This window comes from Corvus moneduloides, chromosome 2, assembly GCF_009650955.1.
Source record: "Corvus moneduloides isolate bCorMon1 chromosome 2, bCorMon1.pri, whole genome shotgun sequence".
Classification (NCBI taxonomy): Eukaryota; Metazoa; Chordata; class Aves; order Passeriformes; family Corvidae; genus Corvus; species Corvus moneduloides.
The window spans coordinates 120,719,623-120,738,080 of NC_045477.1; the positions used below are offsets into that span (position 1 = coordinate 120,719,623).

Here is an 18,458-nt window from a genome sequence, read left to right on the forward strand (position 1 = left end):
CTGCTGAATTTGGAGGTGCTTAGAAATGCCTGGGAAAGCCATGGGAATATGGAAAAATCTTTGGAGCATGTTGAGAGATACAGAGGTTTGAAATTGTTCAAGTCACGGTCTGGGGTTGAGGAAACATGATATAATTATCAAATTAAAGAGTGTCACAGAGCACCTGCTTAGTGTCAGTTTAAGAAGAAGGGATATTCCAAATAAATTAGACATTTTCATGGAGCATTAAAGCAGACTGTGGCACCCAGGAGCTCTCAGTGGCACTGGGGAATGCCAGCATAAATAGGGATGAGAAAACAAAGCAGAACTATAGAAACAATTACCAAACAAAAATCCAGAGGCCCCAAACTCTCAGTAATTCCCAGCAGAAGTGAACATGTAACATAAGGCCAGAGGGACCTGGTGTCCTGCAAGAAAAGCTATGCCAGTTGAGAGGATTTGAGGCAAAGGCTGGAATGAGTCTATTTTCCACTGGACTTGAATGAAAATTGGGATTTTTTGTTCCCTGACAAGGTCCATGATTTCAGTATTTCTTCCATCCTCTGTGTGATGGAGAAATAAAATGTTAATTTTCTCTAGAGGAGAAGGTCCTAAAGCACATGTCAGACATGGGGAGCTCCTTCACTTCAGTTTTTTTACCTAACTCACATTTAAAATGACACTCAGGAAACAAAATGCTTTGTGTCAACATCTTTCTGTGTTCCCACAATTACTTGTGGAATTGCAGTTTGGTTTTAGGGTGTCTCTGTTCTGTGCAGAACTAAACATTTTCTACAAAAAACTGTAGTGATTTTGGAAGCATTGTTTTATTTTATCTTTTACAATTGAAAGTTGATGGATGTCTTGAAAGTCAGAATTTTATTCAGAAAAAAAAGGGGGGTTTTTGCAAAAATTCAGTTTTTCTTTCAGGAAACTGTTTTGTTGGCTTATTCTGTGGCTTTTCTTTGAGTTAAATGTCACATTTCAACCAGACTGCAAAGAAGCTTTCCCATAACAAAGCACTGTTCATGTGAGAGCAAAAGCAGACCCTGGGGACAATCACTTGATGACATGAAAAAGGTCAAAAATGAGGAGGGAGGGGGAATAAATAATGTTCAGTGGGAATCAGCCAAATCCTGGGGTGCAGTTCTGGAGAGAGTAATTAAGCACTGCCATTGTTAAGGCACTACAATAGAAAATGGGAAATGAGCAGGGCTTGCAGTGACAAAGGAGGGTTTCTCCAGTCACCTTTACAACAGAACACGGGGTTTCAGTGACAGTAACACAATGAGGCTCTCAGGAGCTCAAGGACACCTGGTTGGGGTTTGTCTCTCCAAACAGGAGCATTCCCATCAGCGATCTGTCCAAGATAAGGACACGTTGTGCTGATATCTCATGGACAAGAACAGATCTACTTATCTGGAATAACAACGTGTTTATCAAGGCACGATGCTGAACTAAGAACGAAGCTGGAACTTTGCTCTATTTCAAGAAAAGCTGATAAATGGATTTTTCTTTTCATGGAGAGGGCATAGTCAAAAGATCATCTTGTGATGTGTTGAGTTAAAAGGCAAAGCATCTTTCTCACTGTACTGAATTTGTACCAAATGTGTTTCAAGTGCCACCAAGTACAAGCACACACAGCATCTCCCAGTCCTCTCAGGGCACAGGTGTCTGATAGTTTGGAGATCCAAAAATAGGAGAAAGGGGGGGAGGAGAAGGGAGAAAGGAGACAGGAGAAAGGAGAAAGGAGATGAGATTGTGAGTGGAGTTGTGGTTGGGACAGCATCTTTCTGGGCAGAGAATGGAAAAACTGGAGGGAAAAATAGGTTCTTCATGTCACCAGAATCTGCCTGGCAAGGGAATCTAGAGAGGAGGTGGAGAACCTACCATGGAGAAGCTGCCATGGAACTGGCAGGACTGGACAAGAGACATGCAAGCCTCCCACAGCTGAGCCCCCTCTGTACAGACAGAACTCAGAACCCACTGGAATTACGACCAGAGTAATTCTGGAATTTTTTTGCCAGGTGGTAAAGTCTCTGAGTAAACAGCAGTGTTGATCTCAGCCTGGGCAGGACACCTGCAGGTCACAGTGATTCACCTGTACACCAGAGCTCTCCTCAGAGATGAGCACCTGCACAATGCACATGATTTTCTCTGAGGCTGTGGACTAGTTCCCAAGAAATCAGGGATACAAGGTTACTCATGATGAAAATGCAGTACAAAGACCAGTTGCAAATCTCAGCAAAAGCGGAGGTTTTGAAGTGCAGGGTTCTGGGAGGTGGAAATGCTGGCAGGCCAAACAGACCAAATAAATTAAAGGCCATTTGGTTATGCATTTCAGACTTTACACTTTATTTCCATGCAATGCTGCTTCTCCCAGTGCTTGGAAAGGGGCAGACCTGCCTTGCACAGAGCCAGTCTGGGGTTGTTTCCTTGCTTCCTAACTGGTCTCATTTCCAAACATGAACTCTGAAATAAAGCACAAGTAGTGTTGAGAGTCAAGACATCTGCACCAACTTAGTTCCACCAGGTGGGCACTGCTACCTTCCTGAGATCCTGGAAGTTCCATAAGTCTCTGATTTTGGCAGTAATTTTAGCTAATGTGTTAAAGTCAGCCGTGGAAAAGCACAGGAAACTGCCAAAGATTTCTAAGGGTAAGCCAAACATTTGAATTTACTACATTTGCTTTATGAAGAAAGCTTTTATGGTTTAGTTTTCTCATTTTTTTTATATGCTAAAGCACTGAAATAAAATAGAAGTAACGAGTAAATGAAAGAAAGGGAAATGAAAATTTAGATGTGTAAATTTAAGGAGCTTGTCCCAAGAAGCAGAAAGGAATAAATCAACTAAAGCCTGTCTTCTTACAAGGAAATACTGCTAGATGCTGAATTTGGGAGGTTTTAACAAAGAATTGCCTTCCTATTTCAGTAATTTTCCAAATCCTGAGTCCCCCCCCTAAACCTACCCTTTCTGGACATCACCACTTGATGCCATATCTGCATGAATAGGTGTCCTTTTCCTTCCCAGATTTGCCTTATGAGCAAGCCAGGAGATCAGCATGGACGAGTCACACCCACCCCAGCCCTCAGTCAAAAGGTAAAAGCATCTGCACAGCTGGGGAAACATGGATTAGACTACAGAGGGAATTATAGGAGCTCTGGAGGGTTTTATCTGTGCATTTTTGGAAAGCCAATTTTATGGGGCAATTCTGGGAGATGTCACTGGGCAGCCACATCCCTCCTTAACTCAAACTTCATCAAGTCCATCACCATAGAGCCTTAAAAAGCTTTTTGTGAGCTTTAAATCCTCTTGTGTCTATCCTGGGCAGAGAGCCAGCAGGAGTTCCAGGCCTAGGGATCTCTTACAGGTTTGGTGAACAACTTCCTAACTGGAAAAATAACTACATGGGGTTTTTTTTTTTTCCATTTTTCAGCTACTCAGCCATCATCCTCAACAGTTCCCAAAACAGAAGACCAGCGTCCTCAGTTAGGTGGGTGTCATTTGGTTTGCATTCTGCCTGGGTTTGTTGAACATGATGAGAAGGGCAGCTCTCACCTACCAGCCAGACTGCACAATCTGGTTCAGACCCCTCCAGCTGGAGATCACTAAAACCCCAGATGTGTGTGGGGTTGGCTCTGCAGCTGGATTTGGGATGAATGTGATGTTTAAAGGCAATGACAACCTTGCAGAATGAAAATGCTATTAAAAAAATCTACCTACAGTGTGGGTGCAAAGGTGGAAGGTAGAGATGTCAAAAGACCCCAGTAGCTGAAATACCAACAGCTGGAAAATGTACATGAGCCCAAAAAAAGGGAATGGATTACAGCCTACAGAAACCCATTTGAATTTGGCTCCTGAAACACAACAGGAATATTAGAGGGATTCTCAGTCTGTTGGGAAACTGAGGAGAAAGCAGAAGTTTATGGGTTTGGAAAGTATTGGTGTAGCAAAATGGGGGCCTTCTGTGTTTTCAAAGCTGCAAATCCATGGGGTGGGACCTAATCCCTTATTGCAAATTCAGCTGCATTTTGGACAGGTAGCTGGAGAGCACTACAAAGGTCCTGAGTCAGTCATGGCTTTTGTTAACAGCAAAAGGTTAGAAGGAGGAAATAAAAGAGATTTAGAGGATATTCTTAGCTCAGAAGACTCTGAGCCAGTTTTTATCACATGGATTTTAAATCATTGTTCTGGTTTTTGTTATAACTAAACAACACTGTGCATGAATAGGTCTTATTAACTCCTGCACAGACTGCCTGGGAAGTATTACACTGATTTTTGCCCAAGCAGTGTTTTATCTAATCCGGCCTTCCAACCACGAGAATCTTCCTAGAAATATACTGGTGATTTATGTAAGTCCTGAGGGCCATTTAATGGCTCTGTGTGTGAGCTGCACAGATTATTTAAATGTGTAAGGAATGTAACCTGATTGTCTTGTTGGGTGTAGAAGTGACAGGGTCACTCAGTGCTTGCAGCCCATCACTTTGGCTTTGGTCCTGCTGTCACAGCCTTCCTGTTTTCCCTGTTGGACTTCAGACCCAAGCTAAGTTTTCATTTCCAGAGGGAGTTCCTAGAGGGAAATACTAAGATGCTACAGGCATTGTGGGGCTGACACAGGCTCATCGAGTCCCAGCTGTGCCCGATGCCCACCTTGTCACCAGCCCAGAGCACTGAGTGCCACCTCCAGCCCTTCCTGGGACACCTCCAGGGATGGGGATTCCACCACCAGAATGCTTCATAACAAAGCTTACATTCTGAATACATACATCTGCATTTAATACATAACAAAAGGCAAAGGTATATCCTTGCACACGGAGTTGGAAAGGAAAACATGCAAATATTGCCCTGCAGAGAGAGGAAATTGCTTAGGTGTTGGACCTGCTGTCCCCTCAGGCAGTGCACACTGCCCATTACAAGGTTGAACAATAATACCTGAAGTATTTGCCACCATTGTTGAATGATTTTAAATCTTTCTCTCACAATTTTGTAGATCCATATCAGATTCTTGGACCGACCAGCAGCCGACTTGCAAATCCAGGTGAGAAGGGGTTTTGCTGATGTAGGTGGCTTTTCTTTTACTGCTGAGTATCCCCACTTCAGCTTTAAGACCAGGCCTGGGAGTTGATGTCACTGATTTTCCCACTCTTCAGTGTGATTTAGTGGGAGCTGATGATACCCAGTGTGTTGCAGAATTAGGTTTCTAAATTACACAAGGGTGGGACTGAAGAATTTAGAATCATTAAGGTTGGAAAGGACCTCCAAAGAATCTAGCCTTCAAAGCTGGAGTTCACTTCAGTTGCCTGAACATCAAGATTTGGTTAAGGGATGTAAGAGACCCCATCTGGTCTCCAGTTACCCCTCCAGAAGGGTGCAAATCTCTTACCAATCTTCATCAGCTGTGTCCCAGATTCTGTTAATCCACAGCACAGTATCATACTGGCCTTGATGAATATAAAACTTTGGGATGAATAACCCAAGCCAGCAGAAATATATAGGAAAAAGAAAAAAAAAAAAAACAGGAAAGCATAATCTGCTTGCAAAGAATAATTGGGTTAAACACTTCAAAAATGTTCTCCCACCTCAAGAAGGCAACAGGGTGCATTGTGGATGGGGATGTGTAGCATAGAGGAGAATCACAGACTCACAGAATCATTCAGGTTGGGAAACATCTCAAGGATCATCGAGTCCAACCTCGGACCAGCATGTTTTTGCTGAAGACAGGGGATCTGCTGGGTGATTTAGTAGCTCTGATGGGGAATTGTGCAGACTTCACTGCTCTGAGTCTGCAGGCCACGCTGTGGCTGTACAGCACCGCTATTGACACCACAAGCCACCACAAGGGACTGACACTGTGTGTTCCACTTGCATCCCTTGCCTGGACAGCCCCAGGGCAGAGCATTCCATGTTCCACACGGATCTCCTCAGCCCCCAGTGACGGTGGTTCTTTTTACAACAACCTATGGCTTTTCAAGGCCTGAAACTGGCAAAATGCTGATCCATTTCCTTTCACTTTCTCCCAGGTGACATTGAGCACAGTTCTAGATTAGCTGACTTTCTAAACAGTTTTGTGTGGAAGGAAAGTAATTAAGTATGTGTTAAGGGTAGGATTTTCCAAATGGCCTGAGGCAGTGGGGGATTCCAGGCAACACTGGTCTTAACTGGAAGTGGGGGCCTACATCCCTTTAATTTGTTCATAAATCATGGCTTTTCAAATTTTATCAAGTGTCCATTTGGTAGACTTCATTACTAACACGATCTGGATTGGGATGCTTTTTTAACATTTGGATATGGAATTCCTCCATGCCATCATTCCTGTGCTTTCACATGTTTTGTGTGTTTATAAATCGGTGGAATTACTCTCTCATTAAAAGGACATTGACAGCAACCATTTATTTTCATAGGACTATATATTACATTTGGAAGGCAAGTGTTTATGTTAGAACATATGTTGGATTGCTTACTCAAAAATTTGTGTTTTGTCCAGTGCTGAACTGTTTATTGATTTTCAAAGCCTAATCCTCTTGTTATGTTTCGTGTATTAAAACTTGCATGCCTTGCTCATACCACAGATTCTTTTGTTTGTTTGTTTATTTAATGCATGTTAATGGAACAGAAGAAATTCATTAAGGCCAGTTTGGATAAATACAATTTAAATGAATATGGGTTTCAGTTGCACTGAAGTATAAACTGCTAATGGGTTTCAGATGCTGCTCTAGCTTGATATTGTAATTGCTACTATAAGCTTTCTAAAGAAAAGCTTGTTTATTATACCCACAAAGCTGGTTTGGATAAAAAAAAGAAAGAAACCCAACCAATTCCTGGTCAGAGATGTAGTTCAGAGTTAGCACATCCAGGCTGGTTGGCAAATTCTGCTGACACTGTGCTTGTGAAACAGATTGCGTCGCAAGCTGCTTCAGCTGCATTTTGCATCATTTCAGTGCTGCTTTGTTAAGAAATGCTAAGCTTCTAACATGACTATCAGTGGCAAGGCCCTTGGAAATCTACTTTCACTTGTCTAAAATGGTCAAATTTTGTTGCCCTACCTCACTTTTGCAAAGTTAACAGCAGACTTAGCTATTTTCTTTTTGCAGTGGAATTGGCGGAGAGTGAGAAAAATACAACAGCAACATTTTATGTCTTAATGTAAAATAATCATTTAAACTCATTCAAAGCAGAATGATGACAGGAATGTATTTTATGGACCTTTTCACTGTTCTTGCCATTGTTTTGCCCTCTGGTTGTATGCAGTGCAACAGCAAGCTAATAAGTTTCCGCTCTGCATTTCCCCAAATGCTGCAAAGGGATGATATGGTTTGGCACAGGCCCAGCTTGCTCTAAACTTCTCCATTTTGTGTGGGCTCATTCCATAGCAGAGAACATTTAGTTACAACATAATGCTGTGAGAACAAGCAGAATGTTACGCAAGTGAAAGCTGTTTGTGCTGAACTTTAGAGATTAGTTTCCTAAATGAGCGCTGTATTATTTCCCCATCAATTGTCTGCGCTGAATGACATTAGGTAACAATTAAAGCTCCATGGAATAGCATTCTGCCACTCACATGAGGGAAAGCACGACACATTACAATTATCGCTGCTCTTTAGGGTTTCGTGAGACGGTCCTGGGAGGAGGGGGACTGGTTAATAGTAAGAATTAGGAGGCGACATCACAACATTTCCTAATGGGGTCCTTGGGGAGAGCCTGCAGGACTGATGCCTTGACATTATTAATGCCCCCCCTGACATTCCTGCTCTGTTCCTCCCCGCAGGGAGCGGGCAGATCCAGCTGTGGCAGTTCCTGCTGGAGCTGCTGTCAGACAGCTCCAACTCCAACTGCATCACCTGGGAGGGCACCAACGGCGAGTTCAAGATGACGGACCCCGACGAGGTGGCGCGGCGCTGGGGCGAGCGCAAGAGCAAGCCCAACATGAACTACGACAAGCTCAGCCGCGCCCTGCGCTACTACTACGACAAGAACATCATGACCAAGGTGCACGGCAAGCGCTACGCCTACAAATTCGACTTCCACGGCATCGCCCAGGCCCTGCAGCCTCACCCCCCGGAGTCGTCCATGTACAAATACCCGTCAGACCTGCCCTACATGAGCTCGTACCACGCGCACCCGCAGAAGATGAACTTTGTAGCTCCCCACCCCCCTGCCTTGCCCGTAACATCCTCCAGCTTTTTTGCTGCCCCCAATCCGTACTGGAATTCGCCGACTGGAGGGATCTACCCCAACACCAGGCTGCCAGCTGCTCATATGCCTTCTCATCTTGGCACCTACTACTAAGTGGGGTGGGAAAATACACGCCAGGCGAAGCAAAGACGCTTCTCACGGGGATTCGGTCCCTGAGGAATCGCAATGAACTCTGTTGGAGTACTCGAATTAAAAGTGCCTAAAGAGACAAGTGAAGGTTTGGCTGGGAGAAAAAAAAACACCAAAAAACACATTAAAAATAGATGTCAAAAAGACTCTTTGTAGTAGGGATTTAAAAGGAAATATCCAAGAAGTATTAAGATACTAAAATGTAATGTATATGGGCATCGACTCTGTGGACCAAATAACAATAGACTATTGTAGGTAGAAGCATGAAATGATAAGGAAAACCTATGGAAGCTGGTGGTCTTAAAAAGTTGATAAGCTTGTGTGTAAAGTTTGGTATCATGCTAGTGCAAAACTGGGACTATACTACAGCAATATAAGGATAAGTCTATAGTGACCTAACATACAGTATATGGATCATTACAAAAGAGAGGGAAAAGGGAAAAAAAGAAAGGAATAAAAAGCCTATCTGTATTTAAAAAATAGAAACATATCAACGGAAAGAGACTGGTTAGTGTGGAAGCTGGTTTGGAATAGAACTGCAGCGGTGTAGGTAAAATGAAATGAGATCCATTCATCAGAGTGAATCAGCTGCTCAAACTGTGAAGACAACCCAAACTTTCAGATTCCTTGGCAGTTTTACAGGAACCCTGAGCCAAACGTGGGAAATGAGAATGTGCTGGAGGGCAAGTGTATGATTGTAGATCAGTGGCCTGCACCTGACAGAGGAAGCAGGAAGGAGAAAGAGGAGGATGAAGGTGGTGAGAAGGGGAGGAAAGAAACTTCTTGACCAGTAGAGACTGAAAAGACTGAAAACTTTGTAGTGTTGGGACTATGAAGAAACACTTGTTCGGACTTGTGAAACATATTGCTCAGTATTATACCATTCCCAGTATTTCAGGAGGAACAGACTTGATTCAGTAGTAATAAAAAGTGGTAAAAAGGGAAAAGCAGAAGAAGCGAGAAATCAGAATATGCATCTTTTTTTTTTTTTTTTAGGGAAGAAAAAAAAAAAAGCAAAACTGGAATTGTGTTTGATATTTAAAAGTTACCAGTTAGAACCTCATCATTACTAAGGGAGTTTGTTTTCTATTGGTTAGAGCAAGAGACAACCCTTGACTGCCAAAATCAGAAATCACCTGAGTATTTTTGTTAGGCGGGCGCCAGTTTTTCTTATCGAGTCGCGAACGCTGTGCGTTTGTCAGAATGAAGTATACAAGTTCAGTGTTATTTTTTTTTTCCTTTTTATATAATTATTATATAACTTATGCATTTATACACTACGAGTTGATCTCGGCCAACCAAAGACACACACACACACACACAAAAAAAGGGACAATCCAAAAAACTATCGTGGCCTTGAATTTTAACTCTGTATGCTTAATGTTTACATTATGAACATATTAGTCCTTAGATTGCAGAATGTATGTAATAAAATAAGCTTGGCCTAGCATGGCAATTCAGATTGACACTGTGGTTTGCATTTGTATTTGCATTTCCTGTGTGGGACACCCATGTCAGATCTGCTACTCGCCAGGTTAAAATAGGCCAGGATTTTTGGGTTGTGAAAATGCAGGAGCAAACAGCCTAAGTTTGAAGTGCACAGGTGCTGTGTATCTTCTTTATTAGTTCTGCTAAAACACATCCAGCCCTTCTTTAACAGTGCCTTGCCATTCCTGTGCTGAGCTTCTCCCCAGTTAATCCCAATTAATTCATCGACAGCTCCATGCCCAAGACTGGAAATGAAGCCTAAGGGAGGCCTCTAAGGAAGAGTATTGATACTCAGAAATTATCTTTTGTTGCCATCACGTTATGCTGCAAAATCTCAACCTGAGATGTATCTTCCTCCTGAATCGTGTTGAATTACCATGCCCCCTTGCCCTTAATACATTCAGTATCATTATTAGTAAATAAAGTGAATAATGAATAATTTCCATTATTCCCTGCTTTGGAATGGAGTGTATGGCAGCTTGTTCATTTGTCATGGCAGTCCATCCTGGCTGTTTACAAAGGGCAGGAGTTTTTATTTTTCTCTTCTAGCTTCAGAGGCTTCCCACTCTGTACCCTGGGCTCCAGAACTGGCATCACTCCATTCTTTCCCAACACCATCTGAAGAAATGGTCTGGAAAATCAGCCCTGACATTTATGAGCGGCTCTCCACAGTGTTTGCTGCAGGAATCCCAGACAGCTCAGCCCTCTGTATCCCTCCTTTTTGCTGTTCTTTTGTCTCTTTTTTCCCAGACAAAAGGGGTGTGGTTTTAGGTTTTATAGGAAATGTTCTGCATATCCGTTTTTTGGAGAGCAATGGGAGCCAACTCACCAGGCCCCTGTGTTAGGGGTGTCTGGGTGGCAGTTTATAAGCACAGGATTGTGTTACCAGTATGTGAGACCTGAGCAGGGAAATAAGCACTGTAAGTCTGTATATCAAAAAAGAAGAAAAGAACTCATGGGAAAGGTTAGTCACTGTTCTAGAAAGTTATGGAGTTATGGCAGGCACACCTACGTGGTGACTATAATGATTTGCCTTTCAGTGGAAATAAATCTACAGATCCCCACTATCTGCTTCATGTGTGCTTCCAACCCAAAATGGTAAGTGCATTTTTGAACCCGCTTTTAATTAAACCCTAAAAATCCAGATTTAAATACGGTCTTTGTTTAGATTGGCAAGGACGTGCCTGGAGGCCTCCAAAGCATCCCCAGTGCTCGTGGGGCTGCCTGCAGGATTTCCAGATTGTGCTGCCTGGCTGCTGTCCTGTGCAATGGGAGCAACATCCTGGCATTGGGGTCCTCATCCTGGCACAGGGATGGAGCCACAGCAGATGGCCTGATGGAGTCCCCTCGTGTGAAGAGAAAATCCTCGAGCTGGCCACAGGAGGCTCACTGGTGAGCCATGGTCACCCACTGTAGAGCTACGCCTTCCTTCACTGCCTTCCAGGAGCCTTGGAAAACACGGATTTTGCAAGAAGGTAGTGAAGGATGGAGGGACCCTACTACTGCTGCACTGGGATTATTTGTAGGGTCTCCCTGTGACCATGACAAGGGATGAGCCCAGATCAGCCAGAGCTGAGGAACTCCGTGTCCAAACCATGAGAGATGTTCATAAAGAGGCACGGACAAACCCCAAGACCTTGGCTGGACCTTCTCTGCCATTTAGCACCTGGACAACACGGTCCTGATGAGCCCACATTTGCACAAGTCGACAATATTGATAACTTTGGCCCTTTATTTAAGTTAGAGTTTCTTTTAAAGTCAATTGTTGGCCAAGCTGCAGACTTTACGCAGTGTTCTGAAGAGTGCATGTTTGGTACCTCACATTCCACAAGCCTTTCTAACTGCCCACAGAAACACTGGGATCATCAGGGATTTAGACTTCTCTTCTGCAAATTTTTCTATCTCAGACTGTTTCTTGCCCCAGATAAGATATAATTTTAAAATAAATTTCTAATTACAAATGTATTAAGGGTAAAAAACCCACCCACTTTACCTATATTATAGATTGGTGAGCCCATGATCTCAAGTTTTGGTCGCACCAAAGGAATAGTCTCTGGTGACCTGAATTTCTGGTTAGTCAGAAGGGCACCTCATCCATCCACAAGGTTCAGTTAATTCCTGACTGAATTTTACCTCCTGATGCAACATAAATTCTTCATTCCCTCTCTGGGCAGTGGTGGGAGCACTTGGATATCTTCGCAGCAGATCCTGCCTGCATCCTCCCAAGTGTCCTGGCTCTGCTGCTGTCCCTGGGGTGCTGTGACCTCTCCTTGGAGGCACTGGCAGCTGGAAGGACCTCAGAGCATGACCCAGCATGAGCTGTGCTTGAAGAAAGGTAAATGAGGATATTTTGAGTTGGTTAATGAGGATATTGGGCCAACTGGAATGTGGGGAATTGTTTCAAAATTTAATTTCATAGCATCACAGAATGGTTTGGGTTGGAAGGGAAATAAAGGTTCCAACAGGGACACCTTCCACTATCCCAGGCTGCTCCAAGCCCCAGTGTCCAGCCTGACCTTGGACACTTCCAGGGATCCAGGGGCAGCCCCAGCTGCTCTGGGCACCCTGTGCCAGGGCCTGCCCACCCTCCCAGGGAGCAATTTCTTCGTAATATTCCATCTAGCCCTGCCCTCTGGCAGTTTGAAGCCGTTCCTCCTTGTCCTGGCACTCCAGGCTCTTGTAAAATGTCCCTCTCCATCTTTCTTGTCGGCTCCCTTCCCAGCATTTTTTGAAAAGGGCACATATTTTCAAGAAAACTAATAAAACACCCAGGGTTCTTAGGCCAGGAATTGCCCTGAGATGTCCTTTTAAATCACTGGAGTGAGGACTTCTCAAAACCAGGCTCAGAAAATTTTGGGGTTGCGTGCCAGAATATTGGTCCACATATATTTTAGAAAAACCTAAGGGCAGAATGATTTTCTGTGCACAGTCCTGGAAGCAGCGAGGAATTCTGCTTGGGAAACCCCATCCATCCCCCTCACTGTAACAGAACTATTTTCTTCTGTACACTCACTGATGTTTCCTTAACCTTCTCCTTTGAAAAGGTCTCCATTCCAGGGTATTTCCATATTTCCACCTAATCCCGTAACACAGAGCCCAACACATCTCATTGTCAAAGAGAGGTTGTTTTTTTTATGTTTTCCTGCCATTTTTGTATTTTGCAGTTCCTTCTGACTGCACTCCCCATGCATCACCCTCCGGAGTTCCTCGCCTGCCTCAGTGCTTACGGCTTTCCAAATATTTGTAGTTTGTTATCACGCTCCCTTTGACTGGGCGTTTGCCAAGCTTAGACATATTCCACTTCACAAACCTATCCCTCTTCTTCTCTGACAATTGTTAATGGGCCCTGCTTCTTTTTCTTTTGGTTTTTTTCCTTTTTTCCCCCCTGTCCTGTCTAAACCATTCCCATCTAGGACTTTTTTGACTGCCCCTCCATCCCACTGGAGCCTGTTCTTCCCAGTCAAGCAGCTGATGCACTTGTAGTCCCACCTGGCTGAAATGTGAGCAGCTTGAGCAGCTAAAAGATGGATTTCCATGTCCCTTTTTCTTTGGAATTTCCTTCTCATGAGCTGAAGAAGCCGCCTTTTCTCAGGTGTCTCCACCAGCAGACCACTGGGAAGGTTTTTCCAAACTCTTGGGGTGAACTTGCTGCACTTGGTTCCACCAGCTCACTCTGCCCCAAAGAAGTGCCTATACATTTCCAATTTTCTTTGTGCTGGAGGTGTCATTTTTCTCCGCAGAAAACTTCAAATCTGCTCTGCTGAAAATCACAGGATTGCAGGATCATCCAGGCTGGAAGAGACCTTCAAGACCATCCTTTCCCACTGACACCCCAGCACCACCAGCGTCACCCCAAAACCATGTCCCCAAATTCCATATCCAGATGCCAGATTGGATACAGGGTTCTTAAACAGGCACAAGCGCTTGGACTAAATGATTGCTGTGGCACTTTTAGGCTTTCAGACAGTTCTAAGAGAATGTGAAAGGCCAGTTTTAAGTTTTAGGCACGTCTTTTACTCAATTCTTTCATATATTTTTGCAAAACTCCCAGTTTGTATCACAAAACAGCCGTGTAGATGCCTTGTCCACCTGACACATGGGCACAGGGCTGCAGCAATAAGAGTGGGCTTCAAAGACCGCTTTTCTTTACCCTCATGGAGAAGAGCTGGAGGGCTTGTTAAGCTCTCCAGTATTTCTGCAACCACACTGGGCACTGGAATGGTCAGTTTTAGAAATAATGTCCCTTTTCCCCCGTGGGTTGGGGAGGGGTATGTTCACCTGCATGAGTGTACTCAAAATACAGGGGGGGGGGAAAGGGGGGGAATCAAAATATTCATTTGTTTTATGGTTGAAAAATCCCCTCATGCTGTCTAGTTCCCAGAAATTGGTCTGGTACATCCACACATTTCAGTTTGCTGGGATGGGAATGGCATTCGGATGACCCAGCCGTGAGTCGGATCCCATTGTGCTGGAGAGGGTAAACACAGATCATGACTAACAGATGCTGCTTTGAAGTGCTCCTGTCTTTAAATACACAAGGCTAATAAATGCTGGAAAATTCTGTATTTTCTACCAAGACTAGGCTGAACATTTTCCACTCCAGCTCTTTCTTCAAAGAGGGGAGGATGGTATTTTTTTAAATTCTTCCAGCATATGCTGAGGATAAATCCAGGAAATATGTGGAAGGTCCTAGGACATTGTGATGGGCTCATATCCTGGCACAGAGACACAGCTCATAGCCTGGCTCCCCAAGGGACTGGAGTGTCTGAATGGCTGCTGGTTACAAGTATGGAAAAATTCCAAGTGCCTCTGCATGGCTGTAAGCAAGCTGTAAACCTCCCACCACAGGTTTCCAAGGAAAAGACAGAAAATCAGGACTCCAGCAAGTGGCCTTGGAGGAGGGTGTGATTCTCAAAACAGGTGTGAAAATTACCTTGGCTGTTCCTGGAAGATTAAAGTGCAGGAGGTGACAGGAGAGGGGACATAGAGCCAAGGATGCAGGGAAATGAGAGAGCTTTTATCAGCAGGACTTGGGAAGGGGAAGGAAAAATACGAGAAATAGGCAAAAATGGAGATGTAAAGAAGAAGAAAAAGAGTTCTGAAGTGCTGTCAGAGGGGTAGCAAAGTGCCATGACACTGACACCTTATTAATAATTTATGGAAGGGGATGGAAGTGGAGTTTAAGACATCCTTGCAGGGGTTCCTTGGTGCTGCTGACCTGATTTGATGATGGTGAGACAAGGTCAGCTCTGAGCTGTCGGCAAACAGGGAGCCAACCAGAGCATCAAAACATGGGCTGACAACGAGGGCAGCAACCAAAGAGGTTGACTTAGAGGTTGACTTCAACTTCCCTCGCCCTCAGAAAAAGGGGAATTCCACAGGATGGGGGATGCCAGGGAGGCTCCAATGGCCAGGGAAACCCAAACAGCTCATTTTCCTGTCTAACCAGGGAAAGTGAGATGGATCTGAGGGATGTGGGGAAGGAAATAGCAACTGGCTGTCAGGAGGTTTGCAGAAAGAGAGAAGAAAAGAAGACCATGAGCCCGAGGGAATTTAGAGGTTCAGGAGAACAAAAAGGAGGCTTAAAAAGTAAATAAGGTCAGGTTTAGTTCAAAGACTGAGCCCAAAGGATGAGCTGTAGAGCAGCTGTGATGTGCAATTGGGTAGGAGGAGGCAGGTCAGCTCATCTGGGCTGAAGCAGCAGCCTGAGCCGAGGCGACGCTGGAGCGGGGAAATGTTGTACTTCATTTCTCTTTCTACACTTACCACTTTAATATATTTTCTGCTAACATTTCATTGCAATTTCCACAAACATTTCATGTCACAACTTCATTACAATGCAGGCAGCAGACAGAACAGCTGTAAAATAGCCCTGCCAATGCTGGTAATTTGCACTGGGAATGTAATATCCAGCTCCAGCCGCTGACGAGTGCTGTGCAAAATGAGCTAACCAGCGTTTTTCATTTCTTTAACCACTTACCTCAACAATTAAATGTATTGCAATGCTAAATGGGGAGTAAATAATCAGTCACTGCAGACTGTATAAAAGCATCAGACCATACATCTCTGTTGTTTTGTCACGAGCTGTACAAAGTGCTGGCTTAGCATTCTGCAAACGGCTTTGTTCACTCTTATTTTAATTGTACACCAAAAACCAGCAAAGTTTCATTCATATTCTGTGTGTGTGTGTTTCAACTGCTCTGTGACAAATCCAATATTCTCTCCTTTTCCTACTCAGTGCAGATCACAGAGGAAGGTTTTAGCACAGAAGGTTTTGAGGTGGGAGACCAGTCACTACTTTAATATGTTTGATGTTCCACTGTCACTTCTGAACAGCTCTTGAGCTAAGACTTGGCTGGTGCTCCCAGTTACTGCTGGATTTCTATTTCTCTGCTTTGGACAAAAGCTGAGGTGTTTGGTTTGTGACTCAGTCACCTATTTCTCAAAAATGTCTGGTGGGCTTCACTCAGAATAGAATCATAGCATGGTTTGGGTTGGAAGGACCTGAAAGTTCATCTTGTTCCAACCCTGCCGTGGGCAGGGACACCTTCCACTGTCCCAGGCTGCTCCAAGCCCCAATGTCCAGCCTGGCCTTGGGCACTGCCAGGGATCCAGGGGCAGCCCCAGCTGCTCTGGGCACCCTGTGCCAGGGCCTGCCCACCCTGCCAGGGAACAATTCCTGCCCAATCTCCCATCCAGCCCTGCCCTCTGGCACTGGGAAGCCATTCCCCCTTGTCCTGGCCCTCCATGCCTTGGGAATTGTCTCTCTCCAGCTTTCCTGCAGCTCCTTCAGGCCCTGCAAGGCCACACTGAGCTCAGCCCAAAGCTTCTCCTCTCCAGGCTGAACAATGCCAGCTCTCGCAGCCTTTCCTCCCAGCAGAGCTGCTCCATCCCTCTGCTCATCCTGGTGCCTCCTCTGGCCTCTCTCCAGCAGCTCCACGTCCTCCCTGTGCTGGTCCCAGGGCTGGGGCAGCTCTGCAGGTGGGCTCTCACCTGAGTGGGGCAGGGCTATGTTACAGAGAGTCATTGATTTTACTGTGCCCTTTTTTCCCCTATTTTGGCACAGTGTAAAAGCAGAGACATTGGAAGAAGTAAAGCAGCTGTATTTAGTCAGAATACCTGGCAAAACATAGTGAAGAGAATGTGAGCTGACTGATGATAAGGTTTCCAAAAGACAGAAAGCAACTTAGGCTCTCAAATCTGATAGACCGATGGGATTTATGTTCCTGAGACATTCCAGAAATCCCTCTCTGGTGCTTTGTCATTTAAGAAAGTCACATTCCTTTGGAAGGGCTTGAAGCTGAGAGCACAGCGCTGGGGTGAGCCTCCCTCCAGCAAAGGCAGCCATGGGGTTGGGGGAAAATGCCACCATAAAAATCATAGAATACACTGAGTTGGAGGGACCCACCATGATCATCCAGTCCAACTCCTGGCCCTGCACAGGACACCCCAGGAATCCCACCCTGTGCCTGAGAGCATTGTCCAAATTCTTCTTGAACTCAGACAGGCTCCTAATGTCCAACCTAAACTTTCCCTGCTGCAGCTTGAGACGCTGTCCTCTCGTCATGTTGATGGGATCAGTCAACTCCTGATTGATCAATCCCTATTGCTCATGGAGCTGTGGCTGTGCAAGGCACCAGGAGATTTTCTCTCCAGCAAATAAAACACAAAATCTGTTTTAAAAAGCACAGGAGTGGTATGTGAAGGTGGGCTGAGAGCTGGCTGGATGGGAGCCAGCGTGTGTCCAGGTGGCCAAGGAGGCCAGTGGCATCTTGGCCTGGATCAGGAATAGTATGGCCAGCAGGACAGGGCAGAGATTGTCCCTCTGTGCTGGGCACTGCTGGGGCCACACCCTGAGTGCTGTGTCCAGTTTTGGACCCCTCACTTCCAAAAGGACATTGAGGGGCTGGAGCATGTCCAGAGAAGGGAATGGAGCAGGGGAAGGGTCTGGAAAACATTTCACACACGTGTGGAGTGTCCATGCCCCCAGTGCTCCCGGGTAAAGTCTCCCCAGTCATCTCATCATTCCCACACCAGAACTCTGCAGGGTTTCACCAAGTGGTTTTTAAGAGGTCTTTTGGGGGCTATGTTTTGCAGCACAGGTCTTACCCAAACTCTCTCCCCTCACTTCTTTCCTCCTACAGTGTTGTCACCAGTGAGAGCTGGAGGCACAGGATATTTTAGGATGCTCCCTGAAGTTTCTGTTTGAAGGTCTGGGTTGTGCCCTTCTTCCAGGCTGGAGCAAGCCGTGGTGCTGAGCCTGGTGCCCCAGTGATGCCTTTTCCTGGTCTTAAAATCAAGAGTCAGACACGGTTAGAAGGGGAAAAGGGATTTTACCTTGGTATTTCTTTTAAGGATCCTTAGGTGCACACGTCCAGGTCATGTGCATCGAGATGCACCCCGCCGAGTGTGTGTGTGTCTCCCCCAACATCGGGTATAACATTATAGGTTTTACTAATTAGCAGATCTATCAAAGATTCCCCAAGGAGAGGCTCGAGTGAGCCCCCCTCCCCAAGGAACCTTCCCCTGGATGGTTCTCTCTTGGTTTACAGAATGTGTTCTGGAGAGGACCTTGGGGTCTGGGGCACACTGATCCCTGGCTACGAAGCTTCTAAGATGTTGAGTCTCTCAGCTTGACAAACAAGTCCAAGAATGTAGGCAAAAAGCAC

General features: G+C 45.0%; 1 protein-coding gene across 12 annotated transcripts in view; it reads left to right on the forward strand.

Annotated features, from left to right (window-relative positions):
- ERG (ETS transcription factor ERG) overlaps positions 1 to 10,237 on the forward strand; it is a 136,397-nt gene extending 126,160 nt beyond the window's left edge. For 7 of the 12 annotated variants that reach the window (XM_032101106.1, XM_032101112.1, XM_032101113.1 and 4 more), the window contains 4 exons: positions 3,010 to 3,078; positions 3,416 to 3,472; positions 4,970 to 5,017; positions 7,745 to 8,265. In XM_032101106.1, the coding sequence (XP_031956997.1) occupies positions 3,010 to 3,078; positions 3,416 to 3,472; positions 4,970 to 5,017; positions 7,745 to 8,265 (695 nt within the window). Of the gene's footprint in view, positions 1 to 3,009; positions 3,079 to 3,415; positions 3,473 to 4,969; positions 5,018 to 7,744 lie in introns of all 12 variants that reach the window. The other 5 variants (XM_032101108.1, XM_032101109.1, XM_032101114.1 and 2 more) reach the window with 5 other exon arrangements.
- The last annotated feature ends 8,221 nt before the right edge of the window (positions 10,238 to 18,458 follow it).